The 19200-nt window shown below is 39.8% G+C and overlaps 1 protein-coding gene across 1 annotated transcript; it reads left to right on the top strand.

Moving 5' to 3' along the window:
• The first annotated feature begins 16010 nt into the window (after window positions 1–16010).
• On the top strand, window positions 16011–17148 carry LOC105497463 (zinc finger protein 655). Its single transcript, XM_071094862.1, is given in 2 exon segments — window positions 16011–17075; window positions 17078–17148. Coding segments are annotated over 2 exon segments (981 nt in total). The 5' UTR covers window positions 16011–16165.
• The last annotated feature ends 2052 nt before the right edge of the window (window positions 17149–19200 follow it).

The following is a 19200-nucleotide window of genomic DNA, read 5'->3' as shown; positions in this document are numbered from 1 at the left end:
GCTGAGCATGCATGCCTCCGTTGCCAAGGAGACCCATTTATCGCTGTCTCCATATACAAGGCAAGCTGGGGCCTGCTGTTCAAGATACTGAGGAGTCTGCTGTTTATCTCTAACCCTCCTCTTTAATCCACACAAGCCCTGCTGTGAGCTCTCCTGTGACACAGTCCTGTTCATAGAGAATGTCAGCTTTTGCTGCCTGCCCATGGGCTACCTGCTTCTTTTGCCTGTCTCTGACTCTGTTCAAATTGCAGCTCTAGCCACTAATGGACTATCCTATCTCCTCTTTCTTCTGCCAGCAAAGTGATTGCAATGTCTGTTCAAATGTGTCTCTGGAGAAGAGCCACGTGTCTTAAATGACACTGCCACAGCCTGAGGGGTCTGTAAGAAAGGGGCTGTGGCAAAATCCATTTGGAATCTCATGTTAGGGATGGTGCAAGCTGTGAACAGTTAGTGACCACTCTCCTCCCAGCTCTGCTCTGAGACAGGCCTCAAACCAAGACTGTCCAAGGGGAGGATCACTATCAATGGAGTCATCGAAGACAACCGTAATAATGAGGTCTAATGAAAGAAGCCAAATACACCATGTGTAGTTCATTTAAGTTGTATATGGTATGCAATTTTTACAGTATTGTTTGCCATTTTTGTTAAATGCAATAAACCCTCCTTTTCTCCTCGAAATTGAAGCTTTACTTTCGGCACAACATATAAGCAGGCACTTACGGTCTAGGGAGAGGGAGAAATGGCAAACAGGAGTTAAAATTGAAGATGCCAGCACCCAGGGCTGTGCTATGCCCTTATCTCTTGAGCCTTGGAAACAGAAGTGAGTCAGCACTATTTCTCAGTTACCTGTATCAAGGGAGCTTCCCCATCAGCTGTTTAAAGACAAATAGCTGAGAAAGGAAGCCTGCATTCCCTTGGGCTCCCTCTGCATATTTTAGGCATGAGTCAGCTCCCAGGGCTGGCATTTGTCCGTCCATTAACAGCTAAGTTCCCTATGTCTTCAGACAGACAGCTCTCAAAATAGCCAATGCCTGGGCAAATGACCTGCAAGTAGGAAGGGACAGTCAGAGAATGCCAGTTCTTCTTGATCCTATGGGGTGGGAGTGGGGACAGACAGCTTTCGGCCTTCAGTTAAGATAGGAAGTGGAGGAGAACATTCTCCCCTGGTTCTCACTTTAGAGGGAAGAATCGATCCTTATGGCATTAACATTTTCAATTTTTTGGTTTTTTAACATGTCTCAAAGCTTTCCACCCAACATATCTCATTTTACTTCAGGGAAATTTTGAACATGTCATCTCAGCCAACCTACATTCACCTAGCAATATTTAGATAAATCTTACGGTATACAAAGACAAGAATATAGAACACAAAGCTAAGACATTGTTTCATTTTCATTTAATAATGTCTATTCTCTGCAATATGGAAAAAATTGCACCAGTTAGCTTTTCAGCCTAAAGCAGTGATTTGAAAACTTTGTGTAAGAATCAGCTGGAAATTTTTAAAAAGTTCTAATGCCAAGCCTCCCGCAAGCCAATCATGTTAAAATCTATGGGGGTAGGCATCAATATTTTTAGATTTCCCCAGGTATTTCCCACGAACAGCCAAGGCAGAGAACCACTAATGAGTATCGCTTACCCAAGTAATGCCAGGTGTCTTCATCAAATTCATGCTGTATTCATTGCCATTATCAGTTAGCCCTCTGTGAGGGTTGATTTGATTATCATGATGGTATTTACGGAGCCTAATACAATCATAATCATTGTGAAGCAAGCTGGGACAAGAGTCAGATGGGAGGCAGAGGTTTCATGAAACAGAGGAGAATGTCTATCAGTCGCCAAACCTGAAGGAGCCCAAAGCATTGATCAAAGTCAGAGGTACTCCGCCCTGCATTCAGAGAAATGGAGGATGGAAGCAAAAGTAGTGGATCTGGTATAAGTGGGGAGTATGCCAGGGAAATTTTCTAGAATCATTTATCTCTGCAACTAGATCTTGTGGACCAGATGCAATAGGATACTTGGGAGGGCCTGCTGTGTTTAAACACAGAGGAACAACAGTAAATCGACCCCCAAAATCTTTTAGTCCCCGAGGCGATGATTTTTAGAATGACTTTTTTTTTATAGTCAAGAGATTATTACCATTTTGTCAACAGAATAATCACATTCATTCATCAAAAGTGTTGAGTGCTTTTTCTGTGTTAGGTATATCACTAGTTGCTAAGGATAGAGAGATTGAACACGAGACAGTCTTATACCTGTCAGAATCCATAACCTAGATGTGGAAAGGGATGCATAAATTAAAATCTTTTAAATAAAATGTGGCAAAAAACTGTGCCAGATCAAAGTTCCATGCATATAGTGTTAACTTTAATGACATTCACCTTCATTGATTTCATTTTTCTTCTTCCATTTTCTACACTCTGGACTTTGTGTTTTTTGCATATGATGTAAACTAATACTCTGTGGGTTTGCCTTGTTTTTGTCATTTGGGAGATGCACAGAGTGAGCCATAGGAAAGCTATGAAGGGGCTTGAAACTCACACCATTATGATCAATCGGTGCAGTTTCAAAACGCCCTGTCGTGAACATGCTTAGCTGGCTTGTCTTCTTAGTTTTTATATAATCTTTAAGTCACTTAACTTCCTGAAGAGGAATTGAGTGTTCATGTCAACCTATAAAAATAGCAAAATTTATGACTTCATTGCAGAAAACTCCAGACTCTATCTGACATTTGAAAGACTTATTTTTCCTACACTTATAAATCAAGATTACCTGCTCTGAATTTTGTAGCCTTAGTATTCTAACAGGGTTCTTGTACAATTTTTGCTAAATAAAGCTTTCAGACTCCATGACTGTTCAAAGCCATCTCTGATGGTATATGTACAAATATTAACCCATAAATATCGTCTCATTTTGTTTAACAAGAGAGAATAACCCATCTTCCTAAGTTTTGAACTCATTAATCCCCCAGGCACTCTATCTGAAAAGGACACTTATTTTATTCTTTGATAAGTCACATGCCTATGTCTGTCAGTTCCATAATTTATGTACAGGGAGTTTTATGCATGGTTATTTCACTGTTGATGATCATCAATAAATTCATCACATTGTGGGGAGATTTTCATAAAATTGCTTACATCTTGTCTTATTTCTTACTTTGTGACTCAATGATTGGGAACCAGCTGTGAAAGCTGATCACACAAATTGGGTCATTCTTGTTATACTCAACTAAATCAGAGTTGAGGAGCCAGGGGGAGGGAAAATGCACTCAGGGCCTATCATATTGCTCCAAGAATGTAATTCTCTGCAAACCTGGCTGCTGAAACTGCCTCTTTTAACGTGAACCAGTTTTAGTCTAATAGCTACAGAAACAGCCTGCTGTAACTCTACAACTAGTTTTAGCCACCACCATCATTCACCAGTCAGAGCTTGCCAGCTATTCAAAACCTTACTAGTGCCAATGAAATTACTTTCAAAATAATATGTAACATTTGTCCTTTTTGTAAAAGCCTCCAACCTTCTCTTTATGCTTCAGACATACTAAAGGCCACCCAGTCTGTGGGTGTGTGCTCAATCCAATCTTTGCTTCCTGAATAAAATGTTTTAAATTTAGAGATTAGTCTCTATATTTTATTTGACCTCAACACAACTACGGGCTGATCTGTAGAACTCGATATAGAAATCTACTGTCCTGGTCAAGGTTGGTAGAAATACTCTCTTTACAAATCATATCTATGTTAATTTTGAATCTGTAAGTGAGTAAAATAGGAATTTGCTCTCTCATCTCTTGGAAATTTGATCCAAATCTATAGACATTGTGGTCAGAGAACAGTGAATGCATAAATAGAATGGTCCCATAAAGTCGAGATCGAGGAGCCATTTTTTGCCCCGAGCTTTAGAGTGAGAAAAACTTGTCTTTAGAGAGAGGCTGAAGAGTACTACAGACAATACAGAGGTGAGGAGAGGAGAGGAGAGGAGAGGAGAGGAGAGGCTGTGTGACTCCGGAGAAATGAAGGGGCAAGACCTCCTTGAACCTCACTCTAGTTTTCCGTCTTGTGAAGCCAGGGTGGGCTTTTGGCTCTGTGCAATTCCTCTGTATCTTCTCAATAAACCCTTTGTATTCGTGTTTACTCAATGGGGATTCTATTCCATTCTCTTAATATAATAAACTTAAGGCTGAAATTAAACCTGTTGTTTCATTGCATCTGCTTCATTCATATCTCTTATATTCTTTGCAGTTTTTTGTTTTTCCAGACACCATTCTCCTATGGCCTTTTCCTATGGTTTCTCTCTCCTTTCCTTAGACAAAGTAGTTCCAGTTGCAGTTTTGACATAATAGAGGGACAGAAGGCCTTCCAGTCTATTCTGGAGGCATCTGGCACTGCTAGCTCACCTGGGGCCAGGCAGCGCTGCTGCTAGCCCATGATGTGCCTTTGTGTGTACTTTTAAAAGGTACCCCTTCCTCTAGGTGGACTAAGGCCCACACAGAGCATAGGGCTTTCAGGCAGAGCACAGGCTGAATTCAGTCACTCTTCTTCCTTGACTGGGCACACTTGACAGGTATAATCTTCATAATCTTATGTGGTAACCCAGAGTCATGGACCCATACATATCCTCCAGGCAGTTGAGAAAGAAAAAAATCATCCTCAAATTAGAGAAAGTGACCCCAGCAGAGTCAATATAGTCACAAATGTCAGGCTAACAGGAAACAGCAAAAGCAATATACATCCTCCTTCTTTACTAAGTGCTCTGGCTGGTGGCCTTAAAAATATAGATTTTCTTTCTTTTCCACTAAAGAAAAATTAAGGCCGGGCGCAGTGGCTCACGCCTGTAATCCCAGCACTTTGGGAAGCTGAAGTGGGCAGATCACGAGGTCAGGAGTTTGAGACCAGCCTGGCCAAAATGGTGAAACCCCCATCTCTACTAAAAATACAAAATTTAGCTGGGCATGGTGGTGTGCGCCTATAATCCCAGCTACTCAGGAGGCTGAGGCAGGAGAATTGCTTGAACCCGGGAGGTGGAGTTTGCAGTGAGCTGAGATCACGCCACTGCACTCCAGCCTGGGCAACAGAGTGAGACCTTCTCAAAAAAGAAAAAGAAAAAGTAAAATACAAAAAGGAAGAAGAAAAGAATTACCTGCAGCTCCATCACCTATGAACAATTTAAATACAGCTGTTATATGTGACTCTTTATTGCCTATCAAAAAAGCTCCAAATTCCTTAGTGTGGGAAAGATACTCATTATAATCTGATCCCCACTCTGCTCTCCCACATCAGTCTCTCTCCAGTCACTCTCTCTTTGGAGACTCTTCAGTGCTGTTTTGTTTCATAGTGAGGCTTTCATTTTTCAGCTCCTTTTTCTCACTCAAATTTACCTTTTGTGCCCGTGTACATTTTTTGCTGTCTGCCTGTTTATAGTCAGAAGTTTTATAACACCTGTTGTAGTTTTAGGAGATTGTAATGAATAATTTCCTGTTTCCTCATTTGAGTTAAAAATCATTGTAAGATATATGTAGAGATCAGGCATACAGAAAGCAGAATATTACCTGAATTGGAAGAGATCTCCAACTTCAGGCCGTGTAGGCTAGGCAGGACTCACTCTCTGGGTCTAGGGAAGTCCACTCCAGAAGGAGTTGAGTTACAGGACTGATACATTTATGCAGATTCACTACTTTACATCCACTGAGAAAGAGAGGGGAATCTTACTGTTTGCAGGCTTAAAAAAAATGAGCATCGTGTGTTAGTCTACTTTGTAATTTACTGGGTAATTTACAAAGAAAAGATGTTTATTTGGCTCATAGTTCTGTATAAGAAGCATGATACCAGCATCTGATTCGGGAGCACCTCAGGAAGCTTCCATTCATAGTGGAAGGCAAAGGGAAAGTGGACATATCATATGGCAGGAGAGAGGGAGCAAGAGAGGGAGGAGGAGGTCCCAGTCTCCTTTAAACAACCAGCTCTCATGTGAACTGCCAGAATGAGAGCTCACTCATTACCATTGGGATGGCACCAAGCCATTGATGAAAGATCTGCCCCCATGACCCAAACACCTCTCACTAGGCTCATCTCCAACACTGGAGGTCACATTTAAACATAAGATCTGGAGGAGACACGCACCCAAATTATATCACATCAGTAGGTGGCAAAGAGATCTGACTCAAGGACATGTATAAACAAAGCTGGGGCTTTCCTGGATATTTGTGGAGAGAAAAGCTAGGATGTGGGGGCATCCTGCTAATTTTTCAGGTAGGATCTCCAAGTCATTGTAATTAGGGTGTTAAAGGAAATGTGGTAAGCAGAAGAGAGATGGTCTATGAGAGAAACTTACTATTATATAAACATTTATATCTTAAACATATGTTAAAATTATGGCAAGATATAAAACATAAACCAGTACATAGACAAACTATATAAACAGATTGTTTCATAAAAACAACTCTAGGAATGTGTTTGATTATTTTACTGTATATTTTTAAGGCATTTTTGTTTTGATATATTTCAAACAAATAAATTATAGAGAATAATATAAAGGACTCCCATATACTTATTACACAGCTTGATTGAAGCTTCTGTGTAAAATTTTAAAAATATAGTTTAAATATAAAATGCAGCTTTAAAAAAAATTCCCAAATACATCAACAATTCATGTTCCTCCAAATACACTTTGGGGATTATGAGCATTGGGCTATGTGGCCAGCAGCCTCTACGAGGGCTCCCTGTGATCCCTGCTGCCTGGTATTTACACCTTTGCATAACCTCCCCACCTTCAGTGTGGGCTGAGGCTTTTGAAAGTGAAGTCTTATTGGAACACAGCTACACCCATTTGTTTACATGTTGCTACTGCTACAATGGCAAAATTGAGTTGTTTCAACAAAGACATACATGACCAGCAGAGTCTAATTTATTTACTCTCTGGCCCTTTGCAGAAAAGGTTTTGTTGACCCTTTTAACTCATTATTCCTAATGGCTAGCCATGGCTTCTCAGGAGCCCATTAAGCTATTAAAACGCCAGTAAATCTGTATATTCTACAAGCTTAACTGTCATTTGAATGAATATGGCTCAACTATAAATTTTAAAATATATGTTGTCATAAACAAAATACAAATTAATTTCAAAGCATTAGAGGATTTATGGTAGCGTTTAATCTTTATGTATTTTTTTTCAGCTAGGGGATAAATCAAAATACAATTTATACAATTTACATCGCATGGAGTCCTGTGAAATGTTTCTGCATTATGGGCTTCATTTTTTTTTCCTTTAATGATTGTAAACCATTGATCTAGTTAGACTCTATGGGCCAAGATTACCTTAATGAAACATAGAAATTTAAATATTCGAGATTAGTTATACCATGTATGTGGTCATTGATTCCCAGGGCCAAATTCTATTTTACAATAAATATGTTGGGTGAAAGATAATAGCTTGAGACCATTAAGATGCAATAATAATAATAATTTCCTGAATACTTAGCTTGTGCCAGACACTATCCTAAGTGTTTTTCATGAATTTACTGCTTTAATCATCATAACATCATGTGGAGTTGTCAGGACATAAAGCCACATATTAGATTCAGGTTTAGAAACTGTTATTAATGCTTTAATTTTACAATTTAAAATATTATAGACTGGGCACAGTGGTTCACACCTGTAATCCCAGCACTTTGGGAGGCTGAGGTGGGCGGATCCCTTGAGCCCAGGAGTTCCAGACCAGCCTGGACAACATGGTGAGACCCTGTCTCTACAAAAAATAAAAAATTAGCCAGGTGTGGTGGTGTGCACCTATAGTCCCAGCTACTCAGGAGGCTGAGGCAGGAGGATCCCTTGAGCCTGGGAAGTCAAGGCTGCAGTAAGCAGTAATACTGTCATTGCACTCCAGCCTGGGTGATAGAGTGAGACCCTGTCTCTAAAAAATAATAATTTTGTTTAAAAATTAAAAATAATTTGTCTTATTAGCTTATATAAAAGGGACCATATGAATCTTAGTCGTTATCTCAAAAAAACAAAATTGTTCTCTCTTGTGATGGCGTTTTGGAGAACAAAGAAAGAAAAGAAAAAGAAAAAATCATGCCTTAACTGACATACATTTCATTAATATGATTTAGCAAAGTTCGACAACAGAAGAGTCCTCATTTTTTTTATAGTGAAAAGAAGGAAATCACAGAAGAGGAAAACTGCCATGATTTATACAGAGAGTTACATAGTTAAATGTATTCATATCATATTAGGTTTGTTTATTGTTGTTGTTTTTGAGACAGGGTCTCACTCTGTCACCCAAGCCGGAGTAAAATGTTGCAATCTCAGCTCACTGCAGCCTCGACTTCTCAGCTCACACAATCTTCCCACTTCAGCCTCCCAAGTAGCTGGGACCATAGGTGCACACCACCACACCTGGCTAATTTTTGTATTTTTTGTATAGATAGGGTTTTGCCATGTAGCCCAGGCTGGTCTGGAACTCCTAGGCTCAGATGATCTATCCACCTCGGCCTCTCAAAGGGCTTAGATTACAGGCATGAGCCACCATGCCTGGCCAGTTTTGCCTTTACTTAACCAAGTTTTAGTACCACTTCCATTTCATCACCTGCTCAAAAGAAGACATTTACATCAACTGTTTATCAATAAAGTATCTGTAGTTTCTACTTCACTCTTTTGCCTTCAAGTTTCCTTAGCTGATTCCTTTTTAACCAAGAATGGACAAAAAACAAACAGACAAAAAACAAACAAAAAAACCCCAGAAATATAATTTTTTAGCTCCTCTTTTTTTTTTTCTGTAAGAAAAAGAAGGTGTGTTTTAAAATTCCATAATAGTTACTGATATTTTCTTAATTTTTCCAGAAGTGAGAAGCTGAGACAAGAGGAGGCCAAGTAACTTGTACAAAGTTATATGATCACCAAGAAGCAGAAATCAGGGTAGGCTCTTAACCTTTGCTGCCTCTTGTCATGTAGAGGAAGATTTTATTCCGAAACCTTAAAGATATAGCTAAGAGATTTTTTAATGTTATCATCGAGACTTCAATGTCAGGGTTGGGGATGAAGTCAAGAAGAGGTATTTCATAATAAATGGTACAACTGAAATAAAATTGTAGTTGCATCCTGCAGTAAAATTAGGGTATATGAATTATTTTCCATTCTATTTTTAGTTGCTTATCCTTTAGTCATTCTTTCCAGGGCCGTTCTGTGTAGGTTAGGCTTCCTCAGTGAAAGCAGAGGGTCATGGTGGGGAAAACATAGGCTCTATATTCAGATCGACTTGGGGGTAGGTGGGAGTCCTGGATCCACACTTAATATTTCTGTATCATTTACAAGTGATTCATTTGGCATCTGTTTCTTTCATTTGTAATGCGGAGAGATACCTATTTCTAAAAGCTGTTTGAAATTTAAATGGGATTGTGGTCCTGACTGTTAACAAATACTTATTTCCCTTCCTTTAGTGCTGTGCTTCAAAGTCACCCATGCTTATTAAGTACACTCATGCTTGGGTGTACATTATGTTGTATGAGTCTGTTACGAGGAGTATTTTTTCTTCCTCAACTACAGGAGTCTTTTGAGAACTACTTGCTTAGGGCATAGAACTTGAGGGCTGGAAGTATCAGCTTGAATCATATAAAATAGCTGATTTGTGACCATTTTTGAACCAAACAAATCCCATTTTCATTTGGGCCAGTATTATACCTTAGGAAAACACAAAAGAGGGTAGCTAAATGGTCGAATGTCATACTATTAGCTAATTATAAAACTGCACATAAAACTTGGTGGTCTTGGCTTCTGGCTAATATACATATAGATTTTATTTAAGACTGGTCTTATTGCCAATCAAGTACCAATAAGGTGTTGCATTGAATATTTGCAAACCTGCTTAGTGCTTGGCTCCTGTGCTGGGTGTCAGTTACAAAAAGGTGAAGAAGAGCTTGTAGCTGTTTGTGAGCCACAGATCTGAGCACAGCCACAATATTCCAAGGCCAAGATGTCAGCTCTATTGGATGTTCTAAGTGCTAATCACCAGGAAGGAGTGATTAGTTTCTCTAGGAACAAATGGGAAGGACTGGTTCATTCTATTAATACTTTACATGTGATGAGTCTTGCTCTAGCTAAGCCCTCTTGTCATTCAGCAGATATTCATGGAGCACCGTCTATATGACAAACATTATGGAATGTTGGTAGTGGGATAATAAAAATGAACATAGATAGAATATTTAGACTATGCCAGGTACCATTCTATGGACTTCACAGGTATTAATTAATTTAATTTCCACAATGACCCTAAGGAAGTAGTATCATATTGTCATCATATCATTTTTATAGATGAGGAACTGTTAAGTAACATGGCCAAAATTATACAGCTGGTAAATAGGGAAGGCAGCATGTGAACCGGGAAGCCTGCCTCTATAGCATGTACTCATAACTGTGCTATGTGACCTACTTACTTAAAAAGGTAAATAATGTCATTCTTAAAGTATATAGAGCTAAGGAGAGAGGTATGATGAAAGGGAGATAATAATCATTATGATGAATCTTTTCATTAAAAAGTCAAAGTGAAGACACCTCTCTTTTCATAAAACATTAAAGTAACTTCTCAAAAACCTGACCTGGAGTGTGGCCCTTTCAAGAGACAGCCTGGGGAGTCAGAGAGCCAGGTCCTTGTCCTTCCAGGGAGTTTTAAGTATGTAGATGCTTAAACTCCTCAAAAAGTTAAATGTAGAGCTCCCACATGACCCAGAAATTATTTTCCTAGGTATGTAGCCAAGAAAAAACAAAAATATGCATTCACACAAAACTTATACATAAATGTTCATAGTAGTAGTATTCATAATCATCAAAAAGTAGCATGTGCCTGTCAATAGATAAATGGATAAGCAAAATTAGCATCTACATACAATGAAATATCATTTAGTATTAAAAAGGAATGAGGGGGCTGGCAAGATAGCCAAATAGGAATAGCTCCGGTCTGCAGCTCCATACGAGATCAACGCAGATGACATTTCTGCATTTCTAACTGAGGTACCCAGCTTATCTCATTGGGACTGGTTAGACAGTAGGTGCAGCTCACGGAGGGTAAGCAGAAGCAGGATGGGCCATCACCTCACCTGGGAAGTATAAGGGGTCCAGGAACTCCCTCCCCTATCCAAGGGCAGCCATGAGGGACTATGCCATGTGGAATGGTGCATTCAGGCCCAGATACTATGCTTTTTACACTGTCTTCACAACCCACAGACCAGGAGATTCCCTCAGGTGCCTGCCTACACGACAAGGACCCTGAGTTTCAAGCACAAACTGGGCGGCCCTTTGGGCAGACACCGAGCTAGCTGCAGGAGTTTTTTTCATACCCCAGTGGGGCCTGGAACACCAGTGAGACAGAACCATTCTCTTCCCTGAAAAAAGGGCTGAAGCCAGGGAGCCAAGTGGTCTAGCTCAGTGGATCCTACCCCCATGGAGCCCAGCAAACTAAGATCCACTGGCTTGAAATTCTCGCTGCCAGCACAGCAGTCTGCAGTTGACCTGGGATGCTCCAGCTTGGTGCGGGAAGGGGTGTGTAGGTGGTTTTCCTCTCACAGTGTAAACAAAACTGCTGGGAAGTTCAAACTGGGTGGAGCCCACTGCAGTTCGGCAAAGCCGCTGTAGTCAGAATACCTCTCTAAATTCCTCCTTTCTGGGCAGGGCATCACTGAAAGAAAGGCAGTAGCCCCAGTCAAAGGCTTATAGATAAAACTCCCATCTCCCTGGGACAGAGCACCTGGGAGAAGGGATGGCTGTGGGCGCAGCTGCAGCAGACTTAAACATTCCTGCCCGCCGGCTCTGAAGAGAGCAGCGCATCTCCCAGCACAGTGCTCAAATTCTGCTGAGGGACAGACTGCCTCCTCAAGTGGGTCCCTGACCCCCATGCCTCCTGAATGGGAGACATCTCCCTACAGGAGTAGACAGACACCTCATACAGGAGAGCTCTGGCTGGCATCCGGCAGGTGCCCCTCTGGGACGAAGCTTCCAGAGGAAGGAACAGGCAGCAATATTTGCTGTTCTGAGCCTCTGCTGGTGATACCCAGGCAAAGAGTGTCTGGAGTGGACCTCCAGCAAACTCTAGCAGACCTGCAGCAGTGGGGCCTGACTGTTAGAAGGAAAACTAACAGAAAGGAATAGCATCAACATCAACAAGAACTTGGACACAAAAACCCCATCCAAAGGTCACTAGCATCAAAGACCAATGGTAGATAAATCCATGAAGATGAGGAAAAATCAGTGTAAAAAGCTGAATATTCCAAAAACCAGAATGCCTCTTCTCCTCCAAAGGATCACAACTCTTTGCCAGCAAGGGAAGTAAACTGGATGGAGAATGAGTTTGATGAATTGACAGAAGTATGCTTCAGAAGCTGGGTAATAACAAACCCCTCTGAGCTAAAGGGGCATGTTCTAACCTAATGCAAGGAAGCTAAGAATCTTGAAAAAAGGATAGAAGAATTGCTAACTAGAATAACCAGTTTGGAGAAGGACATAAATGACCTGATGGAGCTGAAAAACACAGCATGAGAACTTCATGAAGCATAAACAAGTATCAATAGCTGAATCAATCAAGTAGAAGAAAGGATATCAGACATTGAAGATCAACTTAATGAAATAAAGCATGAAGACAAGATTAGAAAGAAAAAGAAATGAAAAGGAATGAATGAAGTGTCCAAGAAATATGGGACTATATGAAAAGACCAAACCTACATTTGATTGGCATACACGAAAGTGACTGGGAGAATGGAACCAAGTTGGAAAACACTCTTCAGGATATTATCCAGAACTTCCCCAACCTAGCAAGACAGGCCAACATTCAAATTCAGGAAATACAGAGGACACCACAAAAATACTCCTTGAGAAGAGCAACCCCAAGACACATAATCCTCAGATTCATCAAGGTTGAAATGAAGGAAAAAATGTTAAGGGCAACCAGACAGAAAGGTCGTGTTACCCACAAAGGGAAGCCCATCAAACTAACAGCAGATCTCTCTGCAGAAACCCTATAAGCCAGAAGAGAGTGGGGGGCCAATATTCAACATTATTAAAGAAAATAATTTTCAACCCAGAATTTCATATCCAGCCAAACTAAGCTTCATAAGTGAAGGAGAAATAAAATCCTTTACAAATAAGCAAATGCTGAGAGATGTTGTCACCACCAGGCCTGCCTTACAAGAGCTCCTGAAGGAAACAGTAAACATGGAAAGGAAAAACCGGAACCAGCTGCTGCAAAAACATACCAAATTGTAAGGACCACTGACACTAGGAAGAAGCTGCATCAACTAACGGGCAAAATAACCAGCTAACATCATAATGACAGGATCATATTCACACATAACAATATTAACCTTAAATGTAAATGGGCTAAATACCCCAATTAGAAGACACTGGAAAATTGGATAACAAGTCAAGACCCATCAGTATGCTGTATTCAGGAGACCCATCTCATGTGCAAGGGCACACATGGCCTGAAAATAAAGGGATGGAGGAACATTTACCAAGCAAATGGAATGGGAAAAAGGCAAGGATTGCCATCCTAGTCTCTAATAAAACAGACTTTAAACCAACAAAGATCAAAAAAGATAAAGAAGGGCATTACATAGTGGTAAAGGGATCAATGTAACAAGAAGAGTTAACTATACTAAATATATATGCACTCAATACAGGAGCATTCAGATTCACAAAGCGAGTTCTCTACAAAACTCTCCACCCCAAATCAACAGAATATACATTCTTCTCAGTACCACATTGCACTTATGCTAAAATCGACCACATAATTGGAAGTAAAAGATCCTCAGCAAACACAAAAGAATGGAAATCATAACAGTCTCTCAGACCACAGTACAATCAAATTAGAACTCAGGATTAAGAAACTCACTCAAAACCGCACAACTACATGGAAACTGAACAACCTGCTCCTGAATGACTACTGGATAAATAATGAAATTAAGGTGGAAATAAATAAGTCCTTTGACACCAATGAGAACAAAGACACAACGTACCAGAATATCTGGGACACAGATAAAGCAGTGTTTAGAGGAAAAATACAAAAATTAGCTGGGCACGGTGGTGCACACCTGTAATCCCAGCTACTCAGGAGGCTGAGGCAGAGTAATCGCTTGAACCCAAAAGGCAAAGGTTGCAGTGAGCTGAGATCGTGCCACTGCACTCCAGCCTGGACAACAGAGTGAAGAAACTCTGTCACAAAAAACAAAACACAAAGCAAAAAACCTATGTAAACACTATTATATGTGACATGTCAGGATAAGAGGAACAACTAACAAATTTTGTAGACATTCAGTAAATGGAGAGAAAGGTTTTTGGAGATGAGGGGCTTGAGCTAGACCTTGTATGTGTGCTATTAGAAGCTTCCTTGGCTGGACACATAAAAACTTCCCTTTGATGCTAATAGTATTAAAATTCTATCTCCTCGGAAGCAGACTGCCTATTGCTTTAGCTTTAAAAGAGATTTAGATCCAAACATCCCATTATGCAAGCCATAGAAAGACCGTTTTATGTGAAGATGCACTTTGATTGCACTTTCCTCTATCCACATTTTATTGTAGTTAGTTGTTTAGAGCTGTTTCTGTGTAGAGTGTGAGGTCCTTGAGGTCCTTAAGGGAAGGGACCTTGCTTGCCCTCTTTATCCCCTGCATACTTTGCATAAAGGAGGCACTCCATAAATGTTTATTGAATAAATGCTACACTCCTAATGGGTAAGAATGTGTCATATTATTCTTTGTTTTCTTATGTGCACTGAAACAATTTGTTTCTTGAGATTGGTTCTTAGAATATTTATTGAGTTTTCACTGATTCTTTTGCTACAGGTTAGCTAACCATGCAGCAGCTGCTTGAGTTTCACCTTTCTCTAGTACAGCAGAATTATATTTTGATGACCTCCATTTTGATTCTTGTATACCAGCTCTAATCCAAAGATTGATCTTTAGGTAACAGATGGAGACTGATAAGGATAACTTCCGTGAAGACAAACCCATGCACACATTCTGTTGTTCAAATAATGTTTAAATTAATCCTCCTGCTCCCAAGCCATCAACTTGCCCCTTAACACACATCTTTCTAGAGCCCAAATCTGAGCTCCTTGTAGAAGATCTTTGCCCTCTTTACTCTCCAGGCCTTCCTAATTAATGTCTTCTCAGAGTTTACCTTCTCTCTCTCTTGACATTAGTTAAAAGAAAAAGTGGCTGCTGTAGCATGTGGGGATACATTACCACATCCCATTTCCTTCTCTATGATCAGGATTTCCAATTTCCAAGCCCAATGGGCTTTGCCAGGTGGAACAGGATCTATAGGTCTTTGATCTGGAAGCTAAGACTAGAGAAGTCTTAAGAGATGACTGCTCAGGTGAGGAAGGCAGAATCAATCAGATGGAATTAGCAGGGAAGTAAAGTTCAATTGTTGCACCAAGTTGTAGCTGCTTTGGCACTCAGAATGAAGAGTTCTGTGTGTGTGTCCTGGCATGGAGAGTTATTTCCTTTTTCCTTCAGTTAGGTTGACCCCTTCCATTTGTTTAGGACCTGTGCACATGTTGTACTGGGCCCCCAGTCAAGTTGCTTATCTAAAATTCTTTCAAACTGTTTCCCTATGATCTCCTTAACTGTTGTCTTCTTACTCTGCTGAACGTGTCTACTCTTTTACCTCACTGCTCCTGTTCATGCCCCTACTTCTGCTGTTGAGATTTTGTGCCTGTTTTTCAGAGTAAATAAACTTTTCTTGTCCTTGTAGATATTGCATTGTTTAGTTTTCTCATCTGAGTTTTCTTTTCCTAAGCACAGGGTACAGATTACATTTGTATTTTATATTTATATATTATATGAGGTGGAGAGACCAGAGAAGAGAACAAGCTGTCGATTCCTAAGGAGAAGATTTCAGAAGTACATTCATACAAAGTGATAGTAGGAAGACTCAAACACAATATTACCTAAGTTAGAGACTAGAGAAGTGTGTAAGTCTGAGGACAGATCAGAAGGGCTTCAGGAAATTGTAAGGAAATTTCTTTACCTGGAAAGTTTAGGCAAACAGCAATCAGCAAAGAAACCTTCACCAGTGAGAAGAACAATGAATGTAATAAACCTGAAAAAAGCTTCAGTCTGGACTCTACTAATGATGCAGATCAGAAAGTTCTTAGAATACAGAATACTGATGATAATGATAAGAATGACATGAGCTTCAACCAGAATTCAGCCTCTGGTAAACATGAACACATAAATCTAACACAGGATTTTCAGGGTAGTAAATGTAAGGAAAGCTTAACGGATCTCTCCCTCCTTAATAAATGGGACAGGATCCCTAACACTGAGAAATCCTATAAATGTGATGTATGTGAGAAAGTTTTCCATCAGAGCTCAGCCCTTACTACACATCAGAGAATCCCTACTAGAGAGAAGCTCCACAAATGTAAAGAATGTGAAAAGTCTTTCAGTCAGAGCTCAAGTCTTAGTCAACATAAAAGAATACACACTAGAGAAAAACCTTACAAATGTGAAGCACCTGATAAATCCTGTGAAGCGTCTGACAAATCCTGTAGTCCAAGCTCAGGCATAATTCAACACAAGAAAATTCACACCAGAGCCAAAGCTTACAAATGTAGCAGTTGTGAAAGAGTCTTCAGTCATAGTGTCCGCCTTACTCAACATCAGAAAATTCACAAAGAGCTGCCCTGTAAGTGTACTGTATGTGGCAGTGACTTCTGCCATACTTCATACCTGCTTGAACATCAGAGGGTCCACCATGAAGAGAAATCCTATAAGTATGATGAATATGGGTTGGCCTATATTAAACAAGGAATTCATTTCAGAGAAAAGCCCTACACATATAATGAATGTGGAAGAAACTTCAGATTGAATTCACATCTTATTCAGCATCAAAGAATTCACACAGGAATGAAACTGCATGAATGTTATGAATATGGAAAAGCTTTCAGTCAAACCTCATGCTTTATTCACCATCAAATAATGCATAGGAAAGAGAAATCATATGAATGTAATGAGTATGAGGGCAGTTTCAGTCATAGCTCAGAACTTATCCTGCAACAAGAAGTCCTCACCAGACAGAAAGTCTTTGATTGTGATGTATAGAAAAGAACTCCAGTCAGAGAGCACACTTCGTTCAATGTCAGAGCATTCATACCAAAGAGGACTCATGAATATAATGAGGGTGAAAAGACATTTAGTCTAGTCAAATTCAGGCTTCATTCAACATCCGAGGTTCACACCAGGTAGAAATCATGTACGTACTGCATGTGGTAAAGCCTTCAGTCATAGCTCAACCGTTACTCAGCATCAGATAATTCAATTTTCATGCTATTAATATTTTCATGCCTTAGTCACATTTGGAGAATTCATATGGGAATAAAATTCCATTACTGCAATGAATGTAAAAAAGCCAGCAGACAAAGAAACTACCTTGTTTAGTATCAAATTCATGCCATGCAAAAAGATTATAAATGTAATAAACGTGTATGTGCATGAGGAGATTCAGTCATAATTAGGAGTAATAAAATATTTCTCCTTGGATGTTACAAATAATATCACAGAGAGTGTACATACGCTGCAAAGTAATATCATCTCCCCACTTGGATAATACAAATAATATGACAGAGGGTGTACACATTCTAAAAAGTAATATCATCTCTTCCCATGTATATTAAAAATAATATCACAGAGGGTGTACACCCCCTGCAACATTAGGAGTGATATCATCTCCCCCCTTGGATATTACAAATAATATTTCGAAGGGTATATAACTTTTGCAAAGTAATGTCATCTTCCCCCTTGGTTATTACGAATAATATCACGGAGCTGGTATACACCCTGTGAACTAATATTCTCTCCCTCCTTGAATATTATGAATAATCTCACAAAAGTTGTACACCTTCTGTGAAGTAACATTATGTCTCCTCTTGGATATTACACGTAATACCACGGAAGGTGTACACCTCTTGCAAAGTAATATAATGTTTCTCTTTAAATATTACGAATAATACCACAAAGGGTGTACACCTCCTATGATATCAGAAGCAATATCACGTCCCGTTTTGCATATTACGAATAATATCACGGAGGGTGACCACGCCCTGCAATATTATAAGTAATATCATGCCCCCCTTGGATATTTCAAATAACACCACGGAGGTTGTACACCTTCTGCAACATTAGGAGTAATATCATGTTCCCCCTTAGATATTATGAATAATACCATGAAGGATGCACACTCCCTGCACTATTGGACGTAACATCATGTCCCCCCTTGAATATTACAAATAATGTCATGGAGAATGTGCACACCATGTGAACTAATATTACCTCTCCCCTTAGATTTACAAATTATATCATGGAGAGTGGACACCCTCCACAAAGGAATATCATGTTTCCCCTTGGATATTATGAATAATACCACGGAGAAAGTACCCCCTGCAATATTAGGAGTAATGTAATGTCCTGCCTTGGATATTACGAACAATATCACGGAGAGTGTACACCCTCTGTGAGATTAGAAGTAATATCATGTCCCCCCACTGGATATTAGAAATAATACCAAAAAGCGTGTACACCCCCTGCGATATAAGGAATAATATCATCTCTCCCCTTGGTTATTATGAATAACAATACAGAGGGTGTACCTTCCCTGTGATATTCGGAGTAATAGTATATTCCCTTTTCGTTACTATGAGTAAAATTACGGAGGGTGTACACCGCCTGTAATATTAAAGGTAATATCATCCTCTGCTCCCCTGAATATTACAAACAATAACACAGGGTGGTGTACATTCCCTGTAATATTGGGGGTAATATCATCTTCCATTTTCCTGTATATTATGAACTATAACACAGGGGGTGTACACAATCTGTGATATTGAAGGTAATATCATTGTCTCCCCCCGCCCCGAATATTATGAACAATATCACAGAGGATTCCACACCTCCTGCGATATTGAGGGTAATATCATCTTCTCTTTTCCAAAATATCACGAACAACATCACAGGGGGATTGTACACCCCATGGGATATTGGAGGTAATATAATCCTCTACCCCCTTGGATATTACAAACAATATCACAGAGGGTTGTAAATCCCTTTCAATATTGGGGGTAATATCATCCTCTCTCCCCCGAATATTACGAACAGTATCACAGGGGGGTGTACACCCCCTGCAATATTGGGGATAATATTAGGGGATAAGATAGAGGATTCTCTAT

Source organism: Macaca nemestrina, chromosome 4 (genome assembly GCF_043159975.1).
Source record: "Macaca nemestrina isolate mMacNem1 chromosome 4, mMacNem.hap1, whole genome shotgun sequence".
Taxonomy (NCBI): Eukaryota; Metazoa; Chordata; class Mammalia; order Primates; family Cercopithecidae; genus Macaca; species Macaca nemestrina.
The sequence above is the reverse complement of the archived record's forward strand: the minus strand, read 5'-3'. Positions and strand labels throughout refer to the sequence as shown.